General features: G+C 48.9%; 1 protein-coding gene across 1 annotated transcript; it reads right to left on the bottom strand.

Moving 5' to 3' along the window:
• Positions 1–87: 87 nt before the first annotated feature.
• Entpd3 (ectonucleoside triphosphate diphosphohydrolase 3) lies at positions 88–25,561 on the bottom strand. The gene is made up of 10 exons (XM_035444646.1): positions 25,522–25,561; positions 21,899–22,026; positions 12,948–13,065; positions 11,651–11,801; positions 9,136–9,295; positions 8,118–8,351; positions 6,550–6,822; positions 6,275–6,385; positions 5,829–5,966; positions 88–1,426 (listed from the first exon to the last, which is right to left on the bottom strand). The coding sequence occupies exons 1-10, from the start codon at positions 25,559–25,561 to the stop codon at positions 1,190–1,192; spliced, it is 1,590 nt and encodes a 529-aa protein (XP_035300537.1). The 3' UTR covers positions 88–1,189.
• Between the last annotated feature and the right edge of the window lie 2,120 nt (positions 25,562–27,681).

Here is a 27,681-nt window from a genome sequence, read left to right as displayed (position 1 = left end):
CTTTCCCATCCCACTTTGGAGGTGAATATTCCCAAGGCTGCCCTTTCTTTCCAATATCTAGACGTGCAGCAGCTACTTGGGGAGAATTGTAACCAGGTGAAATAATTGACCAGAAATTCCAGACTGGGATGTCTTAGCACTGGGTCAAGTATGCCTGTGAGAGTTGTGGGAAAGCCACATGCCATGGTGACAGCAGAAAGTCAGCCCTGAGCAAGAGGCTTGCCGGGTCAATGAGATCCACTCTGGGGCAGCCGACTGGGTGTGATTTAGAGGAGGACACAGCAGTGAGACAATTACACAAGGATGACCACACACACCGAGTCTAATCTCATGACCAGAGCCCCGAGTGGGAATTCCACAATGAGGATAGCTACCGTTTTTAGGGACTTCTATGCATCTGTGTGCTTCAGGCTCTGTCTACGTGACAGAGGCCAGGAATCCTTGGGACCACAGAGTTTTCTGAGCTGGGGATAAGGTTCAGTTGGTAGAATAGTTGCCTAGCATTCATGAATCCCTGGGGTTCTAGCCCTAGCTTCTCATAAACTGGTACCATGATTCATAGCCATAATTGCAGGACTCGGGAGCAGATCAGAAGCCGAAGGTCACCCTCGGCCACACAGTGAATTGGAGGCTAGCATGGGCTACCTGAGACTTTACACTAGCACCTTTCCCACTAACGTCAGGGAGCTCAGTGCTTATGGGATTGCTAAAAGAAAGTATCAGTGGCTTGATAGGGCTGGACTCAACTAAAAGACAGGAGAGCCTTACCGCTCCAGGACAGAGCATGGGTGAGATGTCTCAGTCAGAGCCTTCATGGGTGCATTGCTAGGAAGAATAGTGATGGAGAGAAAATGGAAACTGAGCCCTGTGGTCAGTACCTCCCCATTAACTATTATATTCCCAACTTCCTCCAGAGTGGATGGAGTCTCTGAACGTGACTGCCTGTGTCTCCTTGATTCCCAGTGGATCAGCGATCAGGTGGGGAGGGGTCACAGGGGGCAACTCTTCTCGCTGGGTAGTTAAGGGACTCTCCGGGGAGGTTCTCTGGCAGGAACCAGTAGCTGCAAGACACATGACCTTGGCATGTGACCATGGAGCAGGTCCCGGTGGCAGCCACTTTGCTCACTCTGCCTGGTGTCACTCAAGGCGGGTTACAGGCAGCCTTGGGCTCAGGTTGCTGCTTGGAGACTCAGTCAGAGTCTACTGCTTGGTCGAAGGCATTCTCGGAGCGTCCCTTTGTCCTGAATGCTGAACACAGATACAAAAGAAATGCCAGACACAGCAGGGCAATGGCCGTGAAGAAGGCCAGCACTCCCATAAAAACCGGTGGCTGTATGGGTAGACGGATCAGGGCACTTCCAGCTGGGATCTGGTTGGTCAAGCTGAGCATGTAGCCTAGGGACCAGGCAATGCTGCTGTTCCCCACCTGTGGAGGAGAATGGGTGGTTCAGGTCTCAGGCAGAGCTGCAGGCTGTTCCCAGCCCACACTACTGTCAGCCCCACAAGGGCACCCTGAAGAGAACCATGTCTAAGAAAGCCAAAGGGCTTGCCTATGTTCTGATACTACACCACAGCCACAAAGAATTTTGGGACCCCCTTTAATACTACAATCAGAAAACTGAGTTCCCCACAACCCCATCTAAGCCGAGCAAGCATGGCCCCAGCAGTGAAAACATCCCTATTGCGAAGGGAAACAGGAGTGTTTGTGGTTAAGGAAAGGGTTAGAAGGTCTTCACCCAACCTAAGATTGGTTCCTAGGAATCGCGTGCAGCCTAAATGAGAAGCCCACAGTGTCCGTTTCTTCTGGTCGTCCATCTTCCCTTCTCTGCCCTCCTCTGCCCTCCTCTGCCCTGCCCTGCCCTGCCCTGCCCTGCCCTTCTCTCCTCTGCCCTTCCCTTCCCCTGACCCTCTTTTAAAACAGGAGTTACTCATTAAGTAACTCCTCCTGGCCTAGAACTCACTCTGTAGACCAGGCTGGCCTGGAACTCAGAGATCCACCTGTCTTTGTCTCTAGAGTACTGGGATTAAAGGTGTGCGCCAATACATCTGGGTTTCCATCTTCTTTTTGACTACCGTATTTTAGGTCGTTTGTTTGTTTGAGGCATCTCCATATTTTGAGTTTTCAATCTTTTTTTTTTTGTTTTAAAGATTTTATTTATTTATTATGTAGACAACATTCTGCTTCCATGTATATCTGCACACCAGAAGAGGGCACCAGATCTCATAACGGATGGTAGTGAGCCACCATGTGGTTGCTGGGAATTGAACTCAGTACCTCTGGAAGAGCAGTCAGTGCTCTTAACCTCTGAGTCATGTCTCCAGCCTGAGTTTGCAATCTTTATAGTGAATCACATTTATCCTCTGTATCCTTAACCTCAAATGATGCTCTTCAAAACTGTTTAGCCAGATATTAAATGACAGCACAGGTTTCTTCTGTGGGTAGTATTTGCTTGTTACTATTTATTTATTATACTTTTGCTTAGTGGTGTGTGTGTGTGTGTGTGTGTGTGTGTGTGTGTGTGTGTGTGTGTGTGTACCTTCATGTGGGTGTAAGCTTACCACAGCATGCATGTAGAAAACACAGACAACTTTCAGGAGTAGATTCTCTCCTACCAAGTGGATCCTAGGATGGAACTCAGAGAGTCAGACCTGGAGGCAAGCATCTCTATCCACTGAGCCATTTCACTGGTCCTTTGCTTGATATTAAGAAACCGTTTTTTCCCCCTCTTCGGGCTGGAGAGATGGTTCAGTGGCTAAGAGCACTGACTGTTCTGGACCTGGGTTCAATCCCCAGCATCCACATGGTAGGCTTACAACTGTCTGTAACTCTAGTTCCAGGGGATCTGATACCTTCACCCTAATGTGTATAAAATAAATGTTAAGCCGGGCATTGGTGGCCCACACCTTTAATCCCAGCACTGGGGAGGCAGAGGCAGGCGGATCTCTGTTAGTTCAAGAACAGCCTGGTCTACAAGAGCTAGTTCCAGGACAGCCTCCAAAGCCACAGAGAAACCCTGCCTCGAAAAACCAAAAAAAAAAAAAAAAAAAAAAAAAAAAAAAAAAAAAAAGTTAAATAAATTATTGAAACAAATTTAAAAAAGAAACCTTTATTTTTAAACTTTCAATTTGTGTAATTTTTAAAACATGTATATTAGTATGAGACTGGATCTCATACATTACAGGCTGGTCATGAATTTACTATGTAGCAGACGATAACCTTGAACTCCCAATCCCCATGCTCCCACCTCCCAAGTACTGGGATTATAGGTGTTTGACCCCATGCCTGGCTAACACAGGGTGTAACAGACATTCAGCACGTGTTAGAACCCCTTTGCAAGTACCTGTTTTGCTCTTGCTGCAATGCCCACAAGTGATAACCAGAGAAGCAGCCTGGCTTGTTGAGTTTTAAAAATCTAATCTGACCAGGCTTGTCTTCATAACTGAACTGGTAGTTTTAGCTTCCCAGGCTGGCCTCAAAAACACTTTATAGCTGGAATGACCTTGAACTCTTGAGTGCTGGGATTACAGGGATGTACAAGCCGGTTTTGTGGGGTACTGGGGAAGCTAGGGTTCTATCCAGGTACAATACATGTTAGACAGACATTCTATCAACTGAGCCACATCCCAGGCTGGACCTTGAGACTAATGAAAGTGATGATTTGGACTTCTTCTTCTTTTTTGTTTTTATTTTTTATTTTTTTTGGTTTTTCTAGGCAGGGTATTATTATTATTTATTATGTTGTATACATAATAAATATTTTTTTAAAAAAAGATTTATTTATTACGTATACAGTCTTCTGCCTGCATGTCAGCCTGCAGGCTAGAAGAGGGCACCAGATCTTATTACAGATGGCTGTGAGCCACCATGTGGATGCTGGGAATTGAACTCAGGTCCTCTGGAAGAGCAGCCAGTGCTCTTAACCTCTGAGCCATCTCTCCAGCCCAATAAATAGATCTTAAAAAAAAAAAAATTGTTAATTCTTGCTTTCTGTATTTTTGTAGTAACTCCTCGGTCTATTTTTTTTGACTACTGTCTTAAAAATGTATTCAGTGCCTATGTAGAAAATCTTATGGTCTGTTTGCTCCTTCTTTGTTTGTTTGTTGTTCTTGGAGACAGAGTTTCTCTGTGTAACATCCCTGGCTGTACTGGCCTTGAACTCACAGAGGTCAGCCTGCCTTTGCTTCCCACATGCTTGGAATAAAGGAGTGCACCACCACCCAGCTTCTGTTCATATTCTTATGTGTGACATTCTTATCACCCATCACACACACGCGCGCGCGCGCACACACACACACACACACACACACACACACACATACACACACACACACACACTCACATGTACACACATGCACACACTCACACACACACACACACACACACACACACACACACACACACACACACACGGCAACACATGGGTGGAGGTCAGAGGACAACTTTCAGGAGTCAATGTTCTTCTCCAATGTGGTTTTTGGGGACTGACTCAGGTCATGGGTCTCACTGGGAAGTGATTTTTACCAGATGAGCCATCTGGTCAGTGCCTGGAAGGAAATTTAAACCAAGAATGTCTCTTCAATGCAGAGAAAGCCTCCATTCTTATAGTGTCCTTGGCAGATGACTGCACTTGCTAGGAGAGGGCTCTGCTCACAGGCAAACAGTCCACACCTCTAGACATCCTCATTTTTTTTTTTTTTTGGTAGATGACTCAATTTTACTTACATGAAAATAGACAGTTCCAGGCTTAATTCGGGATATTGATTGGATTAATCCAATTTTACCAAAGCTGGAACAGAACAGAATGGTTCCAGACATCCTGTAGGCTTTATGCCAGCCATTCCAGAACTGAAAACATCCTAAGGGAACTGGGGAATACAGTAGTGGCCAGACAGACTCACAAGGCAAGTCCTGCCTGAAACATCTGGCCCTCCACTTCCTGAACATCTTAGTTACTAGGCAATATCTGCCTAACTATCTAGCTGTCTATCTGTCTATCATCTCTCTGCTCATGGGCCTAATTTATTTGCCCATCCCCTTCCAGTTGTCTTCCATCTGTCCGTCATCATCTAATTATCATTTACTATTCTCTATCCACACCCATCCCATACCTCAATCTATCATCCATCTAATCTACCTAGCATCTATATAATCTCTCTATCACCCTTCATCTGCCTATAAACACCTATCTATTACCGAGACAAGAAGGCCCCCCCCCTCCCTAAGTCTTGTCTGTAAACACAGCCACCTAGGGTTGCTTTAAAGAACAAAATGTCTTATTTAATGAGGAGCTAATGTGAACCCTGCATGCCCTCAACACTGCATCTTACATTGTCTCTTGAATAATATGGAGAGCAGTGAACTATTCTGTTATAAAACAAATTATGTCAGAGGTGGCAGTGTTTATCTTTAATCCATGTACTACACAGTGAGCTCTGGGCCAGCCTGGGCTACACAGTGAGACCATGTTTCAAAAAAAGAAAGGAAGGAAGGAAGGAAGGAAGGAAGGAAGGGAGGGAGAAAAGAAAAAAGTGAATTCAACTTGCAGTTCTTTTTCAGAATGAAAAGTGTCAGGCACTTGTATGTCTCAGCCTCTCACCAAAACGTTCCTTGGTACTGACTACGCTCCAGCCTGAGCTGAAGACTGGCATCTGGCATGCTCACACGCCCCCACTCTTGGGCACCCATCCATTGTCCTCTCTTCCTGGAGTGTTCACAGGTGACCAGCGAGATGGGGTCACCCTTTAACCTCTGACCTCTCGTCCACATCCATGCACATCCCCCTTTCCATGGCAAGAAAAAAGAGAAAACGGTTTGTACTCTGACTTACTTCTTTCTCAAAACGTATCTGAGGCCAAGTCTCCTCAGTGAATTTGTATCCATTTACGAGCAGGTGGTAGATATAGTGGGCTGAGAAGCAGTAGGAGCGGGCATACACCTCATCAAATCTGGGGAGCAGGGACGGGAGCTGGAAGGGAGGTAAAGAAACCTGAGACAGGAGTGGGCAGGTGATTCCCAGACCTGCACTTGGGAGCACCTGAGGGTGACAGCAGAGTTTCAAACCCATCACTCGGAACTTCAAGATGAAAGTGACATAACACAATTGTACAAGAATTGAAATATCTACCCAGTGTTGCCTCATAATCCAGAAGGTCACGGAGGTTGTTTACACCAAGTAAACAAGTGCCATGCTCTCCCACGACACACACACACACACACACACACACATTCTGCTGCACTGTCCCCCCTGAAGCTCACTCTCTTTCCAATACTGACCTCCATCCAGGTGTGTTTGCAGAAGTCCCAGCTGCTGCTGTTGAAGGAGGCAAGGGAGAAGCTTCCTGAGAGGTTTAGCGCACTGGCTGTGTAATAGAACCCTGCAAACGCCTGCGAGCAAGACAGAGGCAGTGAGTTCTCCAAGGGAGTGTGCTATGGAGCTATATGGAGGAAATAAAGACAGCAGGACGAGCAGAAGAAGGAAAGGGGAGGGAGGGGGACACTCCCCTGGAGGTGTGGAGCCCCCTTCCCCTCAAATCCATCTTTGGTCTCACCACAAATGGCCCTTGAACCTTGGGCTGGTAAACACCATCAAAGGAACAAGCCTCTTGCTCCTGGCAAGCTTTGAAGTCAAACACAGAGGCCACCTTCTCCCTGCACAGCCATGGGTCTCCAGTTCCCGTGAAGGTGACAACATCATCGGGGTTGTAGCTGTCTGGCCTGTGCTTCTCTGTGCACAGGCTACCGAAAATGTGGCCCAAGTTGAAGGTGGAGCTGTAACCCCGAGGATAGCAGGGGTTGCTGATGTTGGTTCCAGTGGGAGAGCTCTGGAGGTATGACAGGGAGGTGTGAGACCAGACAGTTTCCTTCTGGAAGATTCTCCCTGCCACTACCCTGCAATGCCCAAAGAGAGTCTGAAAGCCACCACTGCACGGTGCGCTCTACGACCAGAGAGAGCAGGAGTCCTAAGAAACCTGCCCAAGAGCCTTTTTAGCTTACTAGGAACATACATGTATAAGACAGACAGATAAATCAAACATTGGCTGATGATTAAAAATCATAACAATTTATTCTAAAAATTTGGGAAGGGTGGGGAGATAGATGGCTCAAACAGTAAAGTGCTATCTGCTCAACCATGAGGACCTGGTGTGTGTGCGCGTGTGTGTGTGTGTGTGTGTGTGTGTGTGTGTGTGTGTGTGCGCGCGCGTGTATGTGTGTGTGTGTGTGTGTATGTGTGTGTGAGAGAGAGAGAGAGAATGTGTGAGACAGTGTGTGTGTGTGAGTGTGTGTGTGTGTGAGAGAGAGTATGTGTGTGTGAGTGTGTGTGAGAGAGAGAGAGAGTGTGTGTGTATGTGAGAGAGAGAGAGAATATGTGTGTGTGTGAGAGAGAATGTGTGTGTGAGTGTGTGTGTGTGTGTACTCTCACAGGTGCATTTGTGCACACACCTGTGGAGGCCGGAGGTCAATTTTAGGTGTTGCTCCTCCAGTGCCATATACTTGGTTTTTATTTCTTTTAGTAAGATGATGATGGTGATGATGATGGTGATGATTTTGAGCAAAGGTCTCTCTGTGTAACCCCGGCTGGCTTGGAATCACTATATAGACCAGGCTGGCCTCAAATTCATAGAGATCCACCAGCCTCTGCCTCATGAATGCTCGGGTCAAAAGTATGTGCCTCTCCACTTAGCCTTTGTACGTATTTATGTGTGTGTATTCATGTGCTCCCAGAAGCCAGAAGAGAGTGTCGGATCCCTGGAACTGGACTCATAGGGTGTTGTGAGCCACCGTGTGGGCGCTGGGAACTGAACTCCTGCCTTCTGAAAGCACTCACTGTGTAGACCCGGCTCAAACTCAGAGATCCTCCTGCCTCTACAGCATCAGCACTGGGATCATAGGTGTGCACCACCACTCCCAGCCACGCCTGTCCTTATGCTTGCCCAGCAGGAATCTTCCCAGCTGAGCTATCACTGCAGTCCTGATCCTCCCTAGTTTTTCCTACATTTGCTGGACGTGGTTAACACAGCAGAGGAGGAAAAGGAGACAGGAGGGAGGGAGCAAGAGACCCGGGATTACATGAGACTATGATGTCAGCCAAGGCAGAGCTCTCCCTCCCACTCAGCACCTGCAGAAGCATCGCCAGGAGCTTCTTCTCCGCCTCATTGCGGCCATAGCACTGGAAACTGTGTGTGTAGAGTGTGTACGTGTAGCCGTACAAGGACACCTGCACCGTGTCGCTGGCATTGGGCTCCATCTTCTCTCCAGACACAAAGGATATCTGGGTGGAGGCGCCGCCTAGATCCAGGGCTCCTGTGGTGTCCACTCCGTGCGGGTGAACCCACATGTGCCACAGGTTCTTCTGCGGAGTGGGAAAAGGAAGTCAGAAGAAAACCAGAGACACCATGTCTGCTTGCCCGGGCTCTCCACCCAAGTTCCAAGGCCTACTGCTAGGCAGGGCCACAGCACTCAGGGCTGCTGGCTTCTCTTATTTTAGGGCTATACAAATGCACGAAGCACACGAGCTGTGTGTGACGTAGTCAGGCAGGCAGGCAGCAAACTGGAGAGGGTCTGTTAGCTCCCTGCTCCTCTGTTACCGTGTCTAAGGCCTCAAAAGCCAGGAGAGGCTAGACGCCTGGAGTTTCTTGGCAGATTTCCCCAATATTAATCACGCCAATTAACTTGAAAATTCAAAATATACTCGTGGGGGAATCAAAGGTCCAGTCTGGGATATGGTCTGAATGTCTCTGCAGGGAGGGGACCGTGAGGAGGCCAGGGACACAAGTGAAGACGCCTTCTCCCTGGGGACTCTGGACAAAGATTGAGAACTCTGTAATTTCCAGGTAGTTACAAGTCCCTTGGAAGGGCCACCCTCAGGATGCCCTGCTAAACATCTGTGGCCCAAGGCCCAATTTAGATTCCTCCCAGATTTCTTAGGAATGAGCAAAGTGATGCGGTTTCTCCCCTGGTCCATGCATTTGGTCCAGGGTGTAAATGCCCCTCCTTAGCTGTTGTCCCTGAGGGCTTCAGAAGTGCATCATATAGAAGGAAATCCCCCCACCCCAAGCCAGGACCTCCACCTCAGCTATCACCCAGGGGATGGGATAAATGGGGAGATTAGAAACCATGCATTTCTGTCCACACACCTCCAGGAAATTTCCCATGATATAGTTGGCTGTAATCCATCCATACACCCCTTCCTCTTGCCCAGAAATGATCTGAGCACCCCTAAAATCAAAAGGCTGGGACTTGAAGTAGCTTTGGATGCTCTCAAGGACTTCCTGAGCTGCTGTCTCGTTCTGCAACCTATGCAATGCACAGAACACAAGAGACTAAGTACTGAGGCAAGGCGGGCTCCCATCAGCTCCCTGCCTCCTCCCAGCCCGGTCTGTAGATCTCCCAGGGTGGCTGGGAAGGTAGGGTGCACTTTGTTCCCTGCCATAGCCCCATTTGCCACCGCCCCTCCCCCACCCCTGGCTGGTTCTTCCACCAGGAGGTGGGTAATCAGAAAGACTTCTGATCTGTTTTGCTCCATCCAGCTCAGGTCAGCGGAGGAGGACGGAAGACTGGAGAGGGCACAGCAGTGACCTGGGGGCGTCATAGGAAGGAACCTGGCCAAAACGTGTGAGCTTAGCATGCAAGGGGAAGGGACAGGAGGGACAGAAAGCACCAGCATGTAGCCCTCAGAGGCCTGACAGCACAGCATTACCAGGTCACCCCAGGCACGGTGGCCTCATAGCTCCTTCCTGCCATGTTACCCTATAGAGCAGCAGTTCTCAACCTTTAGGGGGTCACGTGGGTCATGTATCAGATCTCCTGCATATTGAATACTTACATTACAATTTGTAACGGTAGCAAAATTAGAGTTATGAAGTGGCAACGAAAATAATTTTACGGTTGGAGGTCACCACCACACAAGGAACTGCATTAAAGGGTTGCAGCAATAGGAAGGTTGAGAACCACTGCTCTAGAGAGAGCTCACATGGAGACAACTCTCCCTTTGTTAGTGGAGAAAGGAAGCTGGGGCACTTGCTTGCTTGGGGTTGGGGTGGGGAGGAGGAAAAGGCCCGGGTTGCTTCTGGCAATGGTAAGGATAAAGAAACATCCAGAAAGGTCCCATCCAGCAGGTGGCGCTCTGGGCTCTTTACGTGGTGGTGCTAAAGCTCCCGGGCCTGCCTAGTCCTCTCTCCTGCTGGCATCATGAGCAGAGCACCTTACTTCCAACACCATGAGCAGCCTGTACCCTGGACAGATGACATCTCCATTTGTTTCTGGAATTCCCCCTCTCTCTCTCTCTCTCTCTCTCTCTTCTTTTTTTGTAACGTTTTTATTAGTTCAAATTAGGAACAAGCTTGCTTCACATGTCAATCCTTCTCCCTCTCCCTCCCCTCCCCTGTCTTTCTTCTTTTTAAAAAGATTTACTATTTGTTATGGGTAACAGTGTTTCTGCCTGCCTGCATGCATGCATGCATGCCTGCTGGCCAGAAGAGGGCACCATATCTCATTCTGGATGTTTGTAGCCACCATTTGGTTGCTCGAAATTGAACTCAGGACTTCTAGAAGAGCAGCAGCCAGTGCTCTTAACCCCTGAGCCATCTCTCCAGGCCCCATATGGGATTATTTTAAAAATTCTATTTCAAGGTCTAAGAAATAATACAATGAAGAAATGGAGACAGGTGAGATGTAGCTCACTGGTAGAGCACTTGCCTAGCGTGTGAAAGGCCCTGGGGTCAATGCCCAGCACAGGAAAACAAAACAAAACAAAAATAAAAAAGAGAAAAAAAACCATTAAATTTGGCATGGTGGCTCACACCTATAATTTGCAGAAGCAGGAGGATGGCTATAAGTTCAAGGACAGCCTGGGTTATATAGTAAGTTGCAGGCTAACCTGGGAAACAGTAAAACCATACCTATCTTAACAAAACAAAGACATAAAATATGTATATACACACACAATACATACGCGCGCGTGTGTGTATGTGTGTATGTGTGTGTGTGCTGTGTGTGTGCTGTGTGTGTGTGTGTATGTGTGTGTGTGTATGTGTGTATGTGTGTGTGCCTCTGTGTGTGTGTATGTGCGTGTGTATGTGTGTGTGTGTGTGAGTGTGAGTGTGTGTGTGTGTGTGTGTGTGTGTGTGTGTGTGTGTGTGTGTGTGTGTGTATCCATCCCTGGAATCAATCTCATGTTCTACACATTCAGCAGGAACAGAGTGGATAGAATGAGATGCTTGTTCCATAAAACTTCCAAAGGCTTTGACCTGGGTGAGGGTAGACATTGCATTATCTTACAAAGGTTTCTGGAACATTCTGCACAGGGTAGAGCCTACGTGGCTAAGGGCTGAACTTGCCACAGAGTTTAACTGACTGTTTACCCATGCCAAAAATAACTGTTCTCCAAGGAAGTATAGGCTACCCGGTGACCAGATGTCATGCCAATCTGACATTTTCTAGACTCCTTGGTAAAATCACCACGGGGAAGGGACCCAGTTTTAGAAGTCTTTCTTTCTTGCTATGAAAACAATGGCTACAACTTCCCCAGCCATCAAAGCCTAAATTTAAAACAGAACATGGGCTTTTTTCCTCTTGGGTTTGCTCCCAGAAACAGAGTGACATTCCTAGCTGTCTTGGCCACATGGGCTCCTTTGTGCCCTTGGTCCTCACCGCAGCAAGCGCATCCCAGCTGTGGCTCCCAGGTAAACTCGGGTGGATCCGTGGAGGGGCTCTGGGATCTGTTCCTTGACTTTTACCATGCAGTCCTCAAAGGCCTTGGGGGCATCTTGGGGATTATTCTCATAGCTGGAGATGCCAGAGCCTGAAGAGCAAGCAGTCAGAACTCACTAGCCTTCCTTAGAACAAGCTACAGTAAAAAAGACTTGTCAGGGGAAGGGGAGATGGTTCAGTGATGAAGTATTTGCAAAGTAAACACAAGCACCAGATTTCTAACCTCCAGAACCCAAGTAAAAAGCTGGGCATGATGGTGTGTGCTTGTAATCTCAGCTTTGGAGGGTGGCAGAGACAGGAGGGTCCCTAGGGCTCCCTGGCTGGCTGCCTAGCTTACTCTATAAGCTCCAGGTCAGTGAGAGATCCTATCTCAAAAAGGAAGAGAGAGAGGGGGAGGAAGGGAGGGAGGGAGGGAGGGAGGGAGGGAGGGAGGGAGGGAGGGAGGGAGGGAAGGAAGAAAGGAAGGAAGGAAGGAAGGAAAGAAGGAGAAGAAAAAGAAAAACCTGACGTGGATGGTGCCTGAGGACCAACAGCTGAGATAGTCCCCTGGCCGCCATAGGCATGTGTATTCGCACACCTATGAACCCTCGCGCTAGCTGTTCCTTGGTGGAAGGCATTCTTAGCCTCCTGGATGCCATCTGTGAACCCTCAGAACACCTAGAAATGCACCATCTCTCTGATAGTGTCACCCCCGGGAATGTGTGCATACTCTGAGGGATCGGAGACCACAAACTCCAGCTGCAATTACATAGTGGAAGTTTGGCAAGTGTCACACCCTTAAGGACACGTGGCTTCTCTGGCACTAGATGGGGTTTCTGTTTCCTCAGAGCTGTAGCCAGCCACATGGGTTGGTGAACCCAGGCACATCCCAGAGGTCTAGACCCTCAGGGTGTCCTCGGTGGGATCAACCCCCGCCTCTGTTGGTGGTCTCCATTTAAGTATCTGTAGCTCTGATATGGGAAAGCCACTCTGCACTGCCTGGTTCCCAGAATACTTGAGTGTGTGCTGTCTGTCTGTCTGTCTGTCTGTCTGCCTGCCTGCCTGTCTCTGTGTGTGTGCTGCTGGGTGTGTCCCTCTCCTCCAACACTGCCCACCCTCAAACCATTCACTGCCCCCGACATCCCAAGGCAGAGGGCTATTAAGGAAGGGACTAGACCAAGCTGGCTCCACAGACGGGCAGCGACACAGTTCTTCACTCTCTCCTGACCCCCAGCCCGGACCTCCCTGCCCCCCTTACCTTTCACACTGCACTTGAAGGTTTGACTGACTACTCCCGTGTTATTCTCTTTCTCCGCTGGCCACTGGTACACGTAGATGGTGGTTCTGGAAGAGCCAGCATCCAGCACGATTCCATACTGAAGGGAAGAGGAAGAAAGTTGGAAGCAGGCTGGGCCCTTCGAGTGTTCATCTCACCCTGGGTCACTGAGGACCACAGATGCCATTTAACTTGTTTTTGGAGAATTTCATATGTGCATAAAATTATTTCAGTCATATCAACTCCCAATCCCTCTCCGACTCTCCCCGTCACCCCTCCCACCCCAGTGTTGTCTTTTCGTAACCCACCGAGTCCAGTGTCATCCTTAAGTGGCCATTACTGCAGCCCAGCCGTCCTGCCAGGGGCCACTCCCCTAAGAAAGCCCACCCTCTCTTCCTGGCAGCTGCCACCTGCCCACAGCTCCTCAGCTAGGGGTAGAGCCCCTTGAACCTTCCTTCACCTGTGCTGGAGCTTTGACTCACTTGCCCTTGTATGTGCCGTGTGCTGGCAGCCAAAGCCACCATGAGCACGTGAGTGCAACGGCTCCTATGTGTCCAGAAGACACGGTTTCCCAGCATCCTTCCCCAGTCTCAGGCTTTTAAAGTCTTCCCATCCCTTCTTCTGTGATGCGTATGCGATGTTGGGAGGGGGTTCCATATAGATAGCCTCGCTGAGGGCTGAGAACTGCGTGGGTACTCGTCCTCTGCATTCTGACCAGCTGTGGACCTCTGAATTAATAGCTATCCAGAGCAAAAGCGGCTCCCCAGGTAAGGATCGAGGCTGGGCTGACCTGTGAGCATGGATGTATTCAGAAAGCAGCTTCATACTATATCCGTTTAGCAAAGCAGCAGAAGGGGGACCCCGGGTATATTCCCACACACGTTTCCTTTAGGTAGGGACAGGTCAAGAAGACAGAACTACGTGTTCCCAAACCAGCTGGAGCTCCCTGGACCCTGGGGAAGGATGAGATGAGGTGGGTGGGCTCTCAGTCTTGGTTAGTTCACGAGACTCCCCTGCGGAGGAAGAGAGCTCAAAATGCCCAGTGTGAGGATCCCACCAATCTCTAAGAATAGGACAGCACCACCTCCCAGGTAATTCGAATATGTCGATGACTTTGAGAACCAAAGGTGAAGGAACTGTGAGCAACACATGAGCACCCAGATCCCCACTTCATCCAGACCCCAGAGATAACACCGGAGGAGGGGGCTCAGCGAGTGCTCAGGCTTCCTGTGGGGATACACAACCAAAAGAAATTGTGGGAAGACTCTACAGGAACTTCCCACAAGGAAGAGCCGTGTTAGGATTCCCTTCAGCCCTCACAAGGAGAACGCTCAGGATTAAGGGCAAAAGAGCAATGTATTATTGGCAGAGTCAGCCGGGGGCATCTAGGGGGATCCGGAGGATTTGGGGGGGGGCAGCACTCCACTTCCTCTGTGTTTAGTCCAGCTTAGCTTGCCCTGTGGGAGACGGTGAAGCCAGGCCCCAGACCAGATCATCATCATCATCATCATCTTCTTCTTCTTTGTGTATATATATGTGTGGTGTGTGTGTGTTTGAGGCAGGGTTTCTCTGTGGTTTTGGAGACTGTCCTGGCACTCGCTCTGGAGACCAGGCTGGCCTCGAACTCACAGAGATCCGCCTGCCTCTGCCTCTGGAGTGCTGGGATTAAAGGCGTGCGCCACACTGCCTGGCCCAGACATATTCTTCTCAATGGATTCCCCAGTCTCACAATGCTGGAAGACAGTTAACCTCTTCAGGGCTCCCTCATCTTAGGTGACTTGCTGCAGAGGTAAACAGAAAACCATATGCCCAGGGCTAAGTGGCTGCCTGTTTTAAAAGACCGAGATTGCTGAGTATGGTAGTGTTGTCCGTAATCTCATCAACTGGGGAAGTTGAGCCAGGAGGGTCAGGAGTTCAAGGTCACCCTTGGCTACAGAGCAATCATGAGGCCAGCCTGGGCTACACGAAACCATGTCTCTGAAGAGTAAACACATTAAAAAAATAAAACTATTACCCTCAGCCAAGTATGGTGGTTGACACTTGTAATCTCAGCACCTGGGAGGCTGAGGTGGGATTATTGCACCCTGTAGCCTGGTCACAGAGACTTGTCAGGAAAGGAGGTTGTGAGACAGTTGGTGGGGAAAGTTCTTTCTGGACAAACCCAAGGACCTGAGTTTGATCCCCGGAAGGCATGCTAAATCAGAAGGAGAGAACCCAGTCCGTAAAGCTGTCCTCTGACCTCTACATGCACACCAGGGCACGCGGTCCTACCTATATCACACACACACAGTAGACTAAAATGCAGGGCTTTTAAAAAATCACATAGAGAAAAGCCAGACAATAAAATAATAAAGTCATAAAAGAAAAAGTGAGGCCCGTCTGGTCTACAAAGTAAGTTCAAGGACAGCCAGGGCTGTTAACACAGAGAAATTCTGTCACAAGGAAAAGAAAAAGAAAACGTGATGGAAGAAAGAAGGGTAAGCCAAGGAAGGGCTCCTCAGATTTAATCACTGTCTTAACCTCATGTCGTTTATCATGTCTATGGCCTGCAGATGTATAGATCTGTTTAGAGGCAAGAACCTACTATGTAGCCCAAGCTGGCCCTAAACTCTTGACAGGCTTGCCTCAGCCTCCTGTGTGCTAGGATTCCCCAGGGGTGCTACTATGCCCGGCTGTGGTTGTATATTTTTATTAAGATTTGTTTTTTTTTACCTTATATGTGTTTGCATGTATGTATGTCCACCCCATGCACACACACCTAGTGCCCATGGAGGCCAGAAAAGGGTGTCAGGTCCCCTGAAAGTAGAGTTACAGATAGTGTGAGCCACCATGTGGGTGCTGGGACCTGAACCCAAGTCCTCTGCAAGAGCAGCCAGTGCTCTTAACCACAGAGCCCGTTACATTTCTAAATCCACATGGGATTAGAGTGCTCATATGTACACAGGATTCATGTGTTTCATGGTTTTTCCTTAATAACTCTTCATGGAATTCTCTCTCTCTCTCTCTCTCTCTCTCTCTCTCTCTCTCTCTCTCTCTCTCTCTCTCCAGGGTTTCTCTGTGGCTTTGGAGGCTGTCCTGGAACTAGCTCTTGTAGACCAGGCTGGTCTCGAACTCACAGAGATCCACCTGCCTCTGCCTCCCGAGTGCTGGGATTAAAGGCGTGCGCCACGCCACCTGGCTGGAACTCTCTCTTCAGGAAACCACTCTGAAGAGCCCCACCGTGTCTCTTGTGAAATGTGGACTAACTGACTTAAGCGCCTCTCTGGGTGTAGACCTGCAGGTGCGTTCTAGTTCTCTCCAATCCTGAGCAATCGTCCCCGCTCCTGGGTCACAGCTTCTCCATTCTACTGAACTAGAAAATCTGTAGTGCTGGCTCTCAGACAGCTCCTTAATCTCAGCCCTTCAGTTTGATGAATCTGATAGGGATCCTGACAGGACATCCCGCCCCCCCTCCCCCAAACAAGGCTGGCTTTGTTCAGATCTGTCCCAGGCAGGGACTCCAAGTGAGATTAAAGTGCAGGTAGAAATTGAAGCCAGGCACTGAAGAGGCCAGGGCCTCTGGAGGATCAGCCTGCTTTCTTCTCCTCCTCTCCCGGCTCCAGAGGAACTGATCACCACCCTGTCACTGGTCTGCCAGGTCTGGTGCCAGCATACACACACACACACACACACACACACACACACACACACACACAGAGAGAGAGAGAGAGAGAGAGAGAGAGAGAGAGAGAGAGAGAGAAAGAGACAGACAGACTCAGACACACAGACACTCACACACTCACACTCACAGTGGAGAGAGAATGGAGGTCTCTGCCTTTCCCCAAGTCTGCGTTCTTTGCAAAGGAAGCATGCATTCCCAGAGTGTGACGCCTCAGGATCAATCCAAGGATGAGATTGCAAAGAAGGCAGAGGACGATCTCTTTGTAACTGTGGCTGGTATTGGGCTTGTAACAGTACCCGGGCTCTCCAGCGCCTGCTGGTGGGTGGACAGGACCCAAGTCCACTTCTAGCACTGACCACCTCTATTGACATACGTTGTGTCTATGCATATGTGCATACACGTATGTGTCCATGCTGAGCGTATGTGGAAGCCAGAGGTATCTTACTCTATTAGTCTTCACATTAGTATTAGTATTATTTTGCTTTTTCCAGACAGGGTTTCTCTGTGGCTTTGGAGGCTGTCCTGGAACTAGCTCTGTAGACCAGGCTGGCCTTGAACTCACAGAGATCCGCCTGCCTCCGAATCTTGAGGTGGGATTAAAGGCATGTGCCACCACTTGCCTGGCACCTTTTTTTTTTTTAAAGACCTATTTACTTTTTTATTTTATGTGTATGGGTATTTTGCCTGTATGTCTCTATATGTGCATGCCTGGTGCCCACAAGGAAGTCATCAAATTCCCCATGACTGGAGTCACAGAGGATTGTGAGCTGCCTTGTGTGTGCTGGGAATCGAACCAAACCCCTTGGAAGCACAGCCAGTACTCTTAACTGCTGAGCCCTCTCTCCAGCAGCTCCGCCTTGTGTTTTGGGATAAGGTTTCTCATTGAACCTGGCACTCACTGACTGCCAAGGCTAGCTGGCCATCTCCGCCCGCCAGTGCCAGAATTGGGGCATGTGCCACTGCACCCCGGCTTTGCTTTTGTGCAGCAAGCACCTTATTCAGTGAGCCACCCCCCAGAGGCCAGCATTTGCAAAGGAGGAAACAATATTTTAACCCATATTTAGAGATGATTTGCTTAAATCACTGGACCCACTGTGGAGGTTAGGTAAGGGGATGGGAGGGAAGTGTTTTTTCAACTCAGCTAGGAGGTGATGGGCTATTCCCAGTCAGTGTGGTGTCAAAAGAAAGAGAGAGAGAGAGAGAGAGAGAGAGAGAGAGAGAGAGAGAGAGAGAGAGAGAGAGAGAGAAGCACATCCAGTGTGTTCCTCAAGGCATGGCAGTGTAAGTCCTTAACCCCAGCACTCGGGAGGCAGAGGCGGGCCAATCATTGTGTGTTTGAGGGCAGCCTGGTCTACAGAGTGGGTTCCAACCATGACTACACAGAGAGACCCTGTCTCAAAAAAATAATAAATAAAAAAGGAAACAGTCTTCTCCTCCTCCTCCTCTTTCTTTTTCAAGACTGTTTCTCTGTGTAGCCCTGGTCATCCTGTAACTCATTCTGTAGACCAGGCTAGGCTGGCCTCAATCTCAGAGACCCACCTCCCTCTGTCTGCTAAGTGCTAGGATTAAAGGCGTGCTCCACCAGTGCCTGGCCGGAACAGTCTTTCCCACCGAAGCCCAAGGTCTGACACTTGAATACTGTGTGATCTTGTACTGAAAGCAAAAGCACAGGAGATAGATAGGTCATGGGTCATAAGATCAGCTATCTTAGATCTGTTATTAGCACTCTCAGAGGAGGGGACAGCAACAGACTCCTGAGCATTTGTACCCTGGCATCTGACTTTACCTGGTACTTTAATAAGCTTTATTGCCTTCATAAGGCTAGAATGACCATCATCCTATTTGACATGAGAACAGACCTGGGATTAAGTCACACTAACTCTCAGAGTCCCCAGGCTTTCATGAAGTCCCAGGAAATCAAGTTTGATGAGACAACTGTGAAATGACAGGCCTACTGTGCTGGGATCAATAGACTGCATTTGTTTGGACAGATGATCCTTCAGACTACAGTCCAGGAGCAAAACTAGCTTGAGGCAAGGAAGATCAGCTTGTATAATGAGTCCAGGACTTCTACAATGGGAGGAACCACTTATCCACTTCTTGCTGCCTCAAAACTGGAATAGCATGGGCCACAAGGTACCAGAAATCCTGGAGACCTCACAAGGCTCTGTGAGGGCTAGTGGGGAATGACTCACCCCGGCTGACTCAGTGACTACTTCAGAGAACACCAGCAGAGCATGAGCGTGGGAACTAAGACGCCTGTGATCCTACCCAGCGAAAGGAACTAAGGTTGCCCGAGCAGCTCAGAGAGAGAGCCCATCCTGGCATCCTTAACATTATTTGGGACCCTCTTCAGTGGTGACAACCAGTGGCTGAAAAGGGGGAATGGCACCGGGATACTGGGAACAGACAGAGAATCCTTAAACGCAGATGTCATGCTGGGGAGGGCAAGAGAGCCCTCAAAAGGAAGATTTTGGAATTTGTGGTAATCAAGCAAGTGGGGACCTGAGTGGAAAAAAAATGAAAGTGACATCATATTTACTCTTCAAGCTTGTGGAGCAGGTCAGACCAGTAAAGCAAGGAACTGGGGATATTGCTGACCCTTGATTGAGTCTTTCTCTAATGGTTCTGCTCTTAAACTTTCATCAGTCAAGGTCAGGCAAGTCAAGGCTGGATTTAAGAGCAGATGTCATAACCTTTCACGGGGGCAACAAACACTGCGGGCACAGGGGAAGCCTCGTAACCCACAGCCAGCTGCACAGAGGCAAAACAGGACTTGCAGCATGAACACACAAACACTGCCGCAGCTAAAGGGTCCTCACGGTCCATTCAACTACACTCCTGCAGCACTCAGCCCTGCCCTGGCACACCACAGAAAACCGAAACACAGAGGTCTCTCAAACCTCAGCCAGGCGGCAGGTGGGGCTCCCTCTGCCGGCTGTCAGTCACCTGCCCCAACTTCTACTGCCCAGAGCACCTGTCTCTTCTCGAATTTCATCTACCCACTCAAGAAAACCGACCATCCAAAGCAGACAGCTTCCTGTGCTCTGTCACTGTGGCCAAGGCCAGCAGCTATTTCCAAATGGATTGAAAATTTTCCCTGTCTCTCCCTCTCCCTCTCCCTCAGTATGTAGCCCAGGCTGGCTTCGGCTTGTGAGTGCTGGGACTATAGGTCTATGCAATCTTACCAGCTGTTTAGTCATAGTAATGACACACTCTATAATAATATGACGTGCAATGTGACAATACACAAGCTGGCAACTGTCATCTGTTAATGCTAACATGCATCACACTGTCCTTTTTCTACTCAGCTGGCAGCACAGTGGGTTTGCTGGCACCAGAATCACCACAAACAAACACCTGTGTAATGGATCCTATACCCTGACATCTGTCTTTGTTAGGGTTTCTATTGCTGTGAAGAGACACCATGACCACAGCAACTCTTATAGAGGAAAACCATTTAACTGGGGTGGCTTACATTTTCTGAAATTTAGTCCATTATCATTATGGTGAGACATGGTGCTGGAGGATCCTACATTCTGGCTTGCAGGCAACAGGAAGTGGACTGTCTCACTGGGTGTGATTTGAGAAAAATGAGACCTCAAAGCCCACCTCCACAGCGACACACTTCTTCCAACAAAACAAGGCCACATCTCCTAAGATTGCCATTCCCTTTGGAAGCCATTTTCTTCCACGCCACCACAATGTCACAAGAGTGCCCTATCACTAGCTGACAGGAAGCTTTAGCTCCAACTCCCACAAGCAGCTACCTTTTGGCCACATCTCAGACCTGCAGTAAGATCCACCCTCTGAGGCCCCGACTTAAGGATTCAGGCCCATAGCGTGTTCTAGAAGAGGGAGCCCAGGCGCAGGCTAGGCATGTCTTACGGAGAGACACAGACATGAAGTGCAATTAGAGCTGCTCCTTTAGCAATGTGGGGCCCAGGTGTGGCTCTAGTTACAACATTCTAGGGTGGTCCTGGTTTTCCCACTCATCCCCTGGCTCCACGAGGCTTCCTGCGTCCGTCCCTCCCTGCCTTGCTTCTCATGTTCTTGTGATGCTTGGATTCGCTGTTGTAATCTTGTCAACTTGACTTCCAGCTGGAGTCATCTGAGAAGAGGGAACCTCAGCTGAGGAACTGCCTCTATCAGACTAGTCCATGGGCATGTCTGCTGAGCATTTCCTTGATTCTTGGTTGTTTCCTTGAATATCTGAGGGTCCAGCCCACTGTGAGAAGTGCGGAGATTTTTGTTGTTACTTTGCTTTTTTGAGACAGGTTTTTCTTTGCAGCAGCTCTGGCTATCCTGGAACTCGCTTTGTAGACTCAACAGATGAACAAACAAAAACAACGAAGAAACCACCGCAATGAAAGTTCTTACTCCAACCCTTCCATTTACCGAGCAAAGCTGCTCACGGAACCCCAGGTAATATTACTTCCATGTTTTCTGAAACCATTTACTCCAAATACAACCTTTGAGCAGTTATTGCTGGCAGGAAAATGGGAGAAAAGACATGAGGTAGAGTATAACTGCTAAATGAGAGTCAAATAACATAGCAGAGTGGCTGGGCTCCCTAATGGAGCCTCCTCCAGCTAAGAAGACTGACTCCATACATTTTTAATGAGCCCCAAACCTAACAACAGCATGTAGCAGATACTCTAAGTGGCCTTCAGAGCCTAAAATATTACTGTTTGGGGTATTACATAAAATGTTTGCTGACTGATTCCCAAAATGACTGAAGGGCTCCCTGAATCATCACTCTTCATTTCATTCCCCTATCCACCATCCATCTCCTAAGAGAGTGAAGGCCAGCGATCAAGCACAAGGCTGTTTGGGGATGAACTCAGAGAGGTCACTGGACACACATACAAAGTCTTGATGAGACTGGAAGGCTTATACACGTATCTTAGACCCAAGAGAAGGGCAAGAGATTTCTCAATACTCTTAACACCAGGAGGCCGTATCTCCCACTGTTCACTCATGATCACACTTCCCAGGAACTGATCGGCTGGTGAGAGCAGCACTGTGCGCCTACAATTCTTGGGTACACATTCTATCTTTGTACCCTATAGTAGAAGTCAGAGCAAGGCCACTCGGTACCTAGAAAAGGTCCACGCCTCTGCATCCCAAACACCACAAGCCCAGTCGTCCCCCCTCACCCCACCCACTGCCTCTGTGGGTCTCACACTGCTTTCTCTAGCTGGAGGTACGGAGAATTTCCCCTTACAGCTATGGTATTAGGATGGCTGATGCTGTGGCCCATCTGGCTTACCTTCAGCCCCGGAGGGAGGACCTGAGGGTGGCGGATCTGGATGAGCGTGAGTGTCACAAGCACCACGATGCTCACAAGCAAGACCACCAAGGTGACGATGCCTGGAGTCCGGGAGAGGGCCCTGAAGCCTGCATAATGGTGGGAAGCAAAGCATAATGACTTGAGTTCCAACACCCAGTAGCTGTTCTCTGACCTCCACACGCAGGGGACACACACTTACACACTCACACACAGCCACACAAACACACCCATACCCCCCCACCCACCCACCCCCACCCCCCCACACACAGCCACACACATATTCACACACGCACACGCACCATACACTCACACATACACACTCACACTCACACTCACTCACACACAGTCACGTGTGCACACACAACACACCACACACTCACAACACACACACACACCACACACTCACACATTCACACCCACACACACAACTCTCATACATACACACTCACACAAGGAAATAAATACGTAAATGCAAAATGAAAATTTAAGTGAAAATATGTAAATGAAAAGTGAAAAATTTAAATTTAAATGCAGATTGAAAATCTGGGTTTTCAGTTGGGCAGTGGTGGCACATGCCTTTAATCCCAGCACTCAGGAGGCAGAGGCAGTTGGATCTCTGTGAGTTCAAGGCCAGCCTGGTCTACAGAGCAAGTTCTAGGACAGCCAGGACTGTTACACAGAGAAAGCCTGTCTCAAAAAACAAACAAACAAACAAACAAACAAAAAACAAAACACAAACAGGAAGAAGAAGAAGAAGGAGAATAAATCTGAGTTTTCTACTAAAACATGTATGACTTTTTCCTTAATCTCAGTGAAAGAAATTAGAACTGTGGATCTTAGCAAATGGAAATAATTTCATTTCTGTAAATGAAGTAAAGCTGTAAAGCAAGCAGGGAACACACCTGGAAAGACTGACCACCTGAAGGTTGGGTTCATGGGGAAGGAAATGTGGATAATTTTCTGCAGTAGTGGATTATGGGGTATGAGGGTGCCTGTATTTGTCAAAACTCACTAAGCCCCTCAAAATCCTTTGGGGGCAAACTTGAAATCAACCAAACTAACTTCTTCTGTGCAACTCGCCATTTGAATTTTATAATTCTCTGTGATTGCATACATGCCAGGCTTGTGGCAGCCAGCACTCGGTAGGCGGAGGTAAAAGGATCTCTGTAAATTCGAGGCCAGTCTGGTCTACATAGAGTACCAGAAGAGCCAGGGCTACACAGTAAAACATGAAAGAATTGCAGGCATAATCCTAAAACATATGCATTCAGAAGGTGAGACTACCCAGTTAGGGAGTGTGATGTAAGATCAAACCATTTCTCTCTGTGGTTTTTAAAAAATATAACAGCTAGTTAATTAAAACATTGAAGTCGGCTGGGCTTGATACTACACGCCTGTAATCGTGGCACCCCAAAAGCAGAAGGCCCAGAGGCAGGAGGACCAGTAGTCCAAGGCTTCATTAGCTATGTAGAAAGTTCAAAGTTAGCCTGGGCTTTTTAGGAAAACAAACAAACAAACCAAATCTTGGCTAAATAATAGTCTTGGTTGCCAGGCAGTGGTGTCGTACACCTTTGATCCCAGCACTCAGGAGGCAGGTGAAACTCTGAGCTCCGGGTCAGCCTGGTCTACAAAGCAAGCTCCAGGATTCTCCCCAAAAAGGTTTTGGTAGAATACTAAGGCATAAATACAAATAGTATTGACTGAATATGATGTAATTATAGAAGATGAGAAAACATCAAAGTTTCTCTTGAAACTGGCTGTTTAAGTGCAAACTAATTGAAATAAATAAATAAATAATTCCTCAGTCACATTTCAAGCGTTTGGGCCCTCAGGTGGCCCTGTGGTTGCTGTGCAGGATGAGGGTGTTACAGTTCATCGCTACCACTCCATGCCTCAACAGCCATGGGTGTATTCAACCCTATTCCACAACGTTCCCTCTTAGGTCATTGTAGACTATGGTTCACTTCCTCTTTATTTCTAGATTTTTTTTTTTCCTGGAAGAAAACAAAGGCTGCATGCACCACCTTAATCAAATTAGTTGCAGCCCCATATCCAATTGCATTGCCTTGCTTGCTGCCTGGAGGGCGGGGGTGGAGATGTGTGGCTCAGGAGCTCAGCTCCTGACTGTCAGAATAGACAAAGGGGCCACCTAGCACCTCCCTCCAGTCCCTTGTAACTGGAGTGTAACTGGTATGGCATCTTCTGTGGAGGACAATTTGTCAGTATTTACCAAAGCTCAGAGATGCTCACCCCCTGACCTCACTGCACTTCTGGAAACCCACCTCACCCCCATTTAACCCACGAATGTGAGGGGACTTATGGGCAAGTTACTCTCAGATCGGAGGAGAGCCTAGCCCTGACTCTCAGAGCATTGCTCCAGATGAAACCTCCCCAGCCAGCTAGGAACCAGAGAATCCACAGAGATGAACTCACTCCTACTTTCAAACCTCATCAGTGTTAGTAACAGAGGTTTAAGGGATGTTTTCCCCCCACAAGACCTAGTAGAGTTAATCTGCCAAATTTAATCTTCCTTAGGAAAGAATGTAACCAATCAGCTTGTATGTGGAATGTTATAGTATGTGTGTTAAAATTCCAATGTATTTGGGGGAAATGTTCGATGCAATGTAAACCATCTCCTTTAGTATAACTGCTTTTTCCAAAATATTTAATATAAATTGGTCTTTATGTTCTCAGGCCATACCCTTTTGGAAGTCAAGAATCAGCAGTTTAGGACATAGCTAAGGAAACTCTTCAAGGGGAGGGGTGTGTGAAATCTAAGCAGTCTCCTGACCACAACCATGGACTGGCTGGCTGGCCTCCTGAATCTTTTGGGCTTCAGCACTTTCCAAGTGAAAAGCTATGATTACCTCCAGCAAATACTTACCCAGCAAAAAAGCTTATTACAAAGCGAACAGACTAGGCTAGGTCTCCTTCATGAAGAAATACAGCCTAGAGCTGTGCAGTAGTTAGGACTGTGCAAACATTGTTAATTGCAGGTGCCTACCTGAGCCTGGAGAGGAGGTGAGAGCCTGCTGAGTGCACACTTCCTACCTCCACAGGAATAGCTGGGGGGAAAGTGTTGGGGAGCCAGGCTGGGCAGGCTTGGGAATGTGTGGGAGGGGAAGAGAGGGAGAGGGAGGGAGGGAGAGAAGGAGAGAGGGAGAAGGAGAGAGGTTCCCGTGTAGCCAGCCTATCATAACACTGACCCCCAAAGAATGGAGGGTGTAGCAGGCACTGTGCCAGGACATAGCCAACTCTATCAGGATTCATCCCCAAGTCAACAACACATAGCCCAAACCTTACGCATAGCTAGGTAAGGAAACCACAAGAGCCAAAATAATGGATTATAGAAACAGGAAAAACCATTTAAGCCAAACTTGTGTTAGCCCTTGTTTCGTGTGGCTTTGGGCACAGCATCACTTTTATCTGAAGAAAGCCAAGGGTGAAACCTAGGTGAGCCACGGTGGCTGGCGTCTAGGAGCAATGATAAACGGCCATTCACTGGAGGCATGGATGGATGGGTGCAAACCAAAGCTGAGGTTCTCTGGGATCTGACAAAACCACCCTCGCTCCCTGCCTGCCATTCAGTGAGCCACGCTTACCTGCTTGTTCACAAGGCTGGCGGGCCATCACGGTAAACATCTCTGCCGGCTGAGGGGGAAAGAATAGAGAATGAGAGTCTGACCAGCCCCTGACTTTGGAAGTTCAAAAAACAAACTTGCACGGATTAATATCGAACGCACGTCATCGCCTCAAGTTGAAGCCTCTTTGGGAACAGTGCGCTCAAACCCAGAGCTTCAGATACCAGTGGAAGCTGGACCGACAACCCCAGCGTTCTCTCCCTAGATGTAAAGCTGGAAGAATGGATATGCTATAACTTTAACCAGAGGGCAATTTTGAAAATAAAACCACGAAGGAGTGTGTGTGCTCTTTTGGTCTTCTCTCCTGTCGGTCGCTCCACCTGTGAACTGCACAGAAGCACAACAAACCCTTCTCGTAGGGACAGTCACAGGCTCGGGTTGGGCTGTACTTCACCAGCAAAGCCGGTTCGCATTGGTGTGTGCTGGTAACTGCCAGCATGCAGTCACCCCTTAAAGACCTGTGGGGTATCTCCAGCTCCCTGAGAGGAACACCGGCAGACAGCTGTCAGGCCTGGCGATCACACTGGGGACCCGGGAGTTGGCCGGTACTCTGCATCTGCAGGTCTTGGGGTGCATCATGACGCGATGTCCCCTCCCTGCCAAATGACAGTGCCCAGCTTCCCGGGTTTCGCCTCCTGCCTGTGACCCTCTGCGGGAAGCGATGCCCAGTCCTTCCCTCCCCGCTCCCGCCCACAGCCCGCTCCGTCCCATCCATCCCTTCGCGCGGGTCCTGATCTTACCTGCGCGCTGCGCTGGCTGCGGGAAGCTGAAAGGCTGAAAGGCGGCGCCTCCAGGGTGCGGGAGGCGCGGAGTCCCGGAGGCGGAGCGAGGCGGCGTGGGTGGCGCAGTCTGCGGGGACCGCCTCTGCGCCGAGGCCAGGACCTCTTCACCCTCCCTGGCTCCTCCCTCTCACTTCACCCCAGCTTGTCCTGGAAGGGGACGGGAAGGGGTCAGCGCCACGTCGGGGACAACCAATCCTTGCCGCCCTCTGTATTAGTTACTTCCCTTGTTGCTATGACAAAATACCTGACAAAAGCAACTTGAAGAAGAAAAGGTGACTCACGGCTGTAGGGTACCATCGGTTGCGGTGGGGCAGGCACGCTGGCAAGAACTTGAGCAGCTGGTCACATTGCATCTGCAGTCAGATACCCGAGAGAGACACGAAAGCTGGTGTCCAGCTCACTTCCCCCTTTTTATTTAGGGCAGGACGCCGGTCTAAGGCATTGGTGCAGCCCTCATTCAGGGTAGGTCTTCCCACATCAGTTAGCCCAGTCTAGATAACCAGCCTCTGACATCCTCAGTTTGTCTCCTAGGTGATGGTAGATGCTGTCAAGTCGACAGTATGAATTATCACAGTGTCTCACCAGGACCCAGCCAGCCAGCTCTCCATATCTTTATCTCCTAACTCTCTGGGCTGTCACGAGCTCAAGGCAGAAGAGGAGGTGATGTGACCTTTCCCCCAGGCCTGAGTGGGAGTGAAGTACCCTTTGCCTGCCAGTCCTCCAACTGTCAAGACAAATAACCTTTTTAAAGAAGAGAGGTATTTATTATGCTTGCCAGTGTGTGTGTGTGTGCATGAGTTTATGTGTACCATGAGTGTGCAGGTACCCAAGGGGTTCAGGTCCTCTGGAACTGGAATCATAGACAGTTGTGAGCTACCCTGTGGGTGCTGAGAATGGAACCCAGTTCTTCTGGAAGAATAACCAGTGCTCTTAACTGATGAGTCATCATCTCTCCAGCCCCGTTTCCCGTGTTGTCTTGAGACAAAGTTTCCCTATGTAGTCAAGGCCAGCCTTCTCCTTGTTCCCGTATCAGCCTTCTGGTGCTGGGTCACTCTTGGGATGCCTTACTTGCTACAAGGTAACTAGCTCCGTTTTCCTACTGTTCCCATCAAACCTTTCTGGAGGGAAAAACAGGACCAAGAGTGGAGCAGGGCAGGACAAACCATTCTGAGAGCACACGTGATTTCTTGTAGCCGCCTCCAGTCTCTCTGCGTATGGAGGGAGCTGGGTGAGGAACACCTACAATGTTGAGTAGGCACTTGGGTGCACACTGGGGAGCACACAACAGTGCAGACGCCTCTCACATGGTGGCTGATATGTGGTGCAGATACCAAGGACT

Source organism: Cricetulus griseus, chromosome 4 (assembly GCF_003668045.3).
Source record: "Cricetulus griseus strain 17A/GY chromosome 4, alternate assembly CriGri-PICRH-1.0, whole genome shotgun sequence".
Classification (NCBI taxonomy): domain Eukaryota; kingdom Metazoa; phylum Chordata; class Mammalia; order Rodentia; family Cricetidae; genus Cricetulus; species Cricetulus griseus.
This window is presented reverse-complemented; position numbering and strand designations above follow the sequence as displayed.

Coding starts and splice junctions, on each gene's coding strand:
- Entpd3 (XM_035444646.1), bottom strand. CDS start 25,561: ATGTTTACCGTGATGGCCCGCCAGCCTTGTGAACAAGCAG. Junction 6,823..8,117: donor TCCTGGCGATGCTTCTGCAG/GTGCTGAGTGGG, acceptor TCATACCTCCAG/AGCTCTCCCACTGGAACCAA. Junction 5,967..6,274: donor GCAAACACACCTGGATGGAG/GTCAGTATTGGA, acceptor CCTCCCTTCCAG/CTCCCGTCCCTGCTCCCCAG.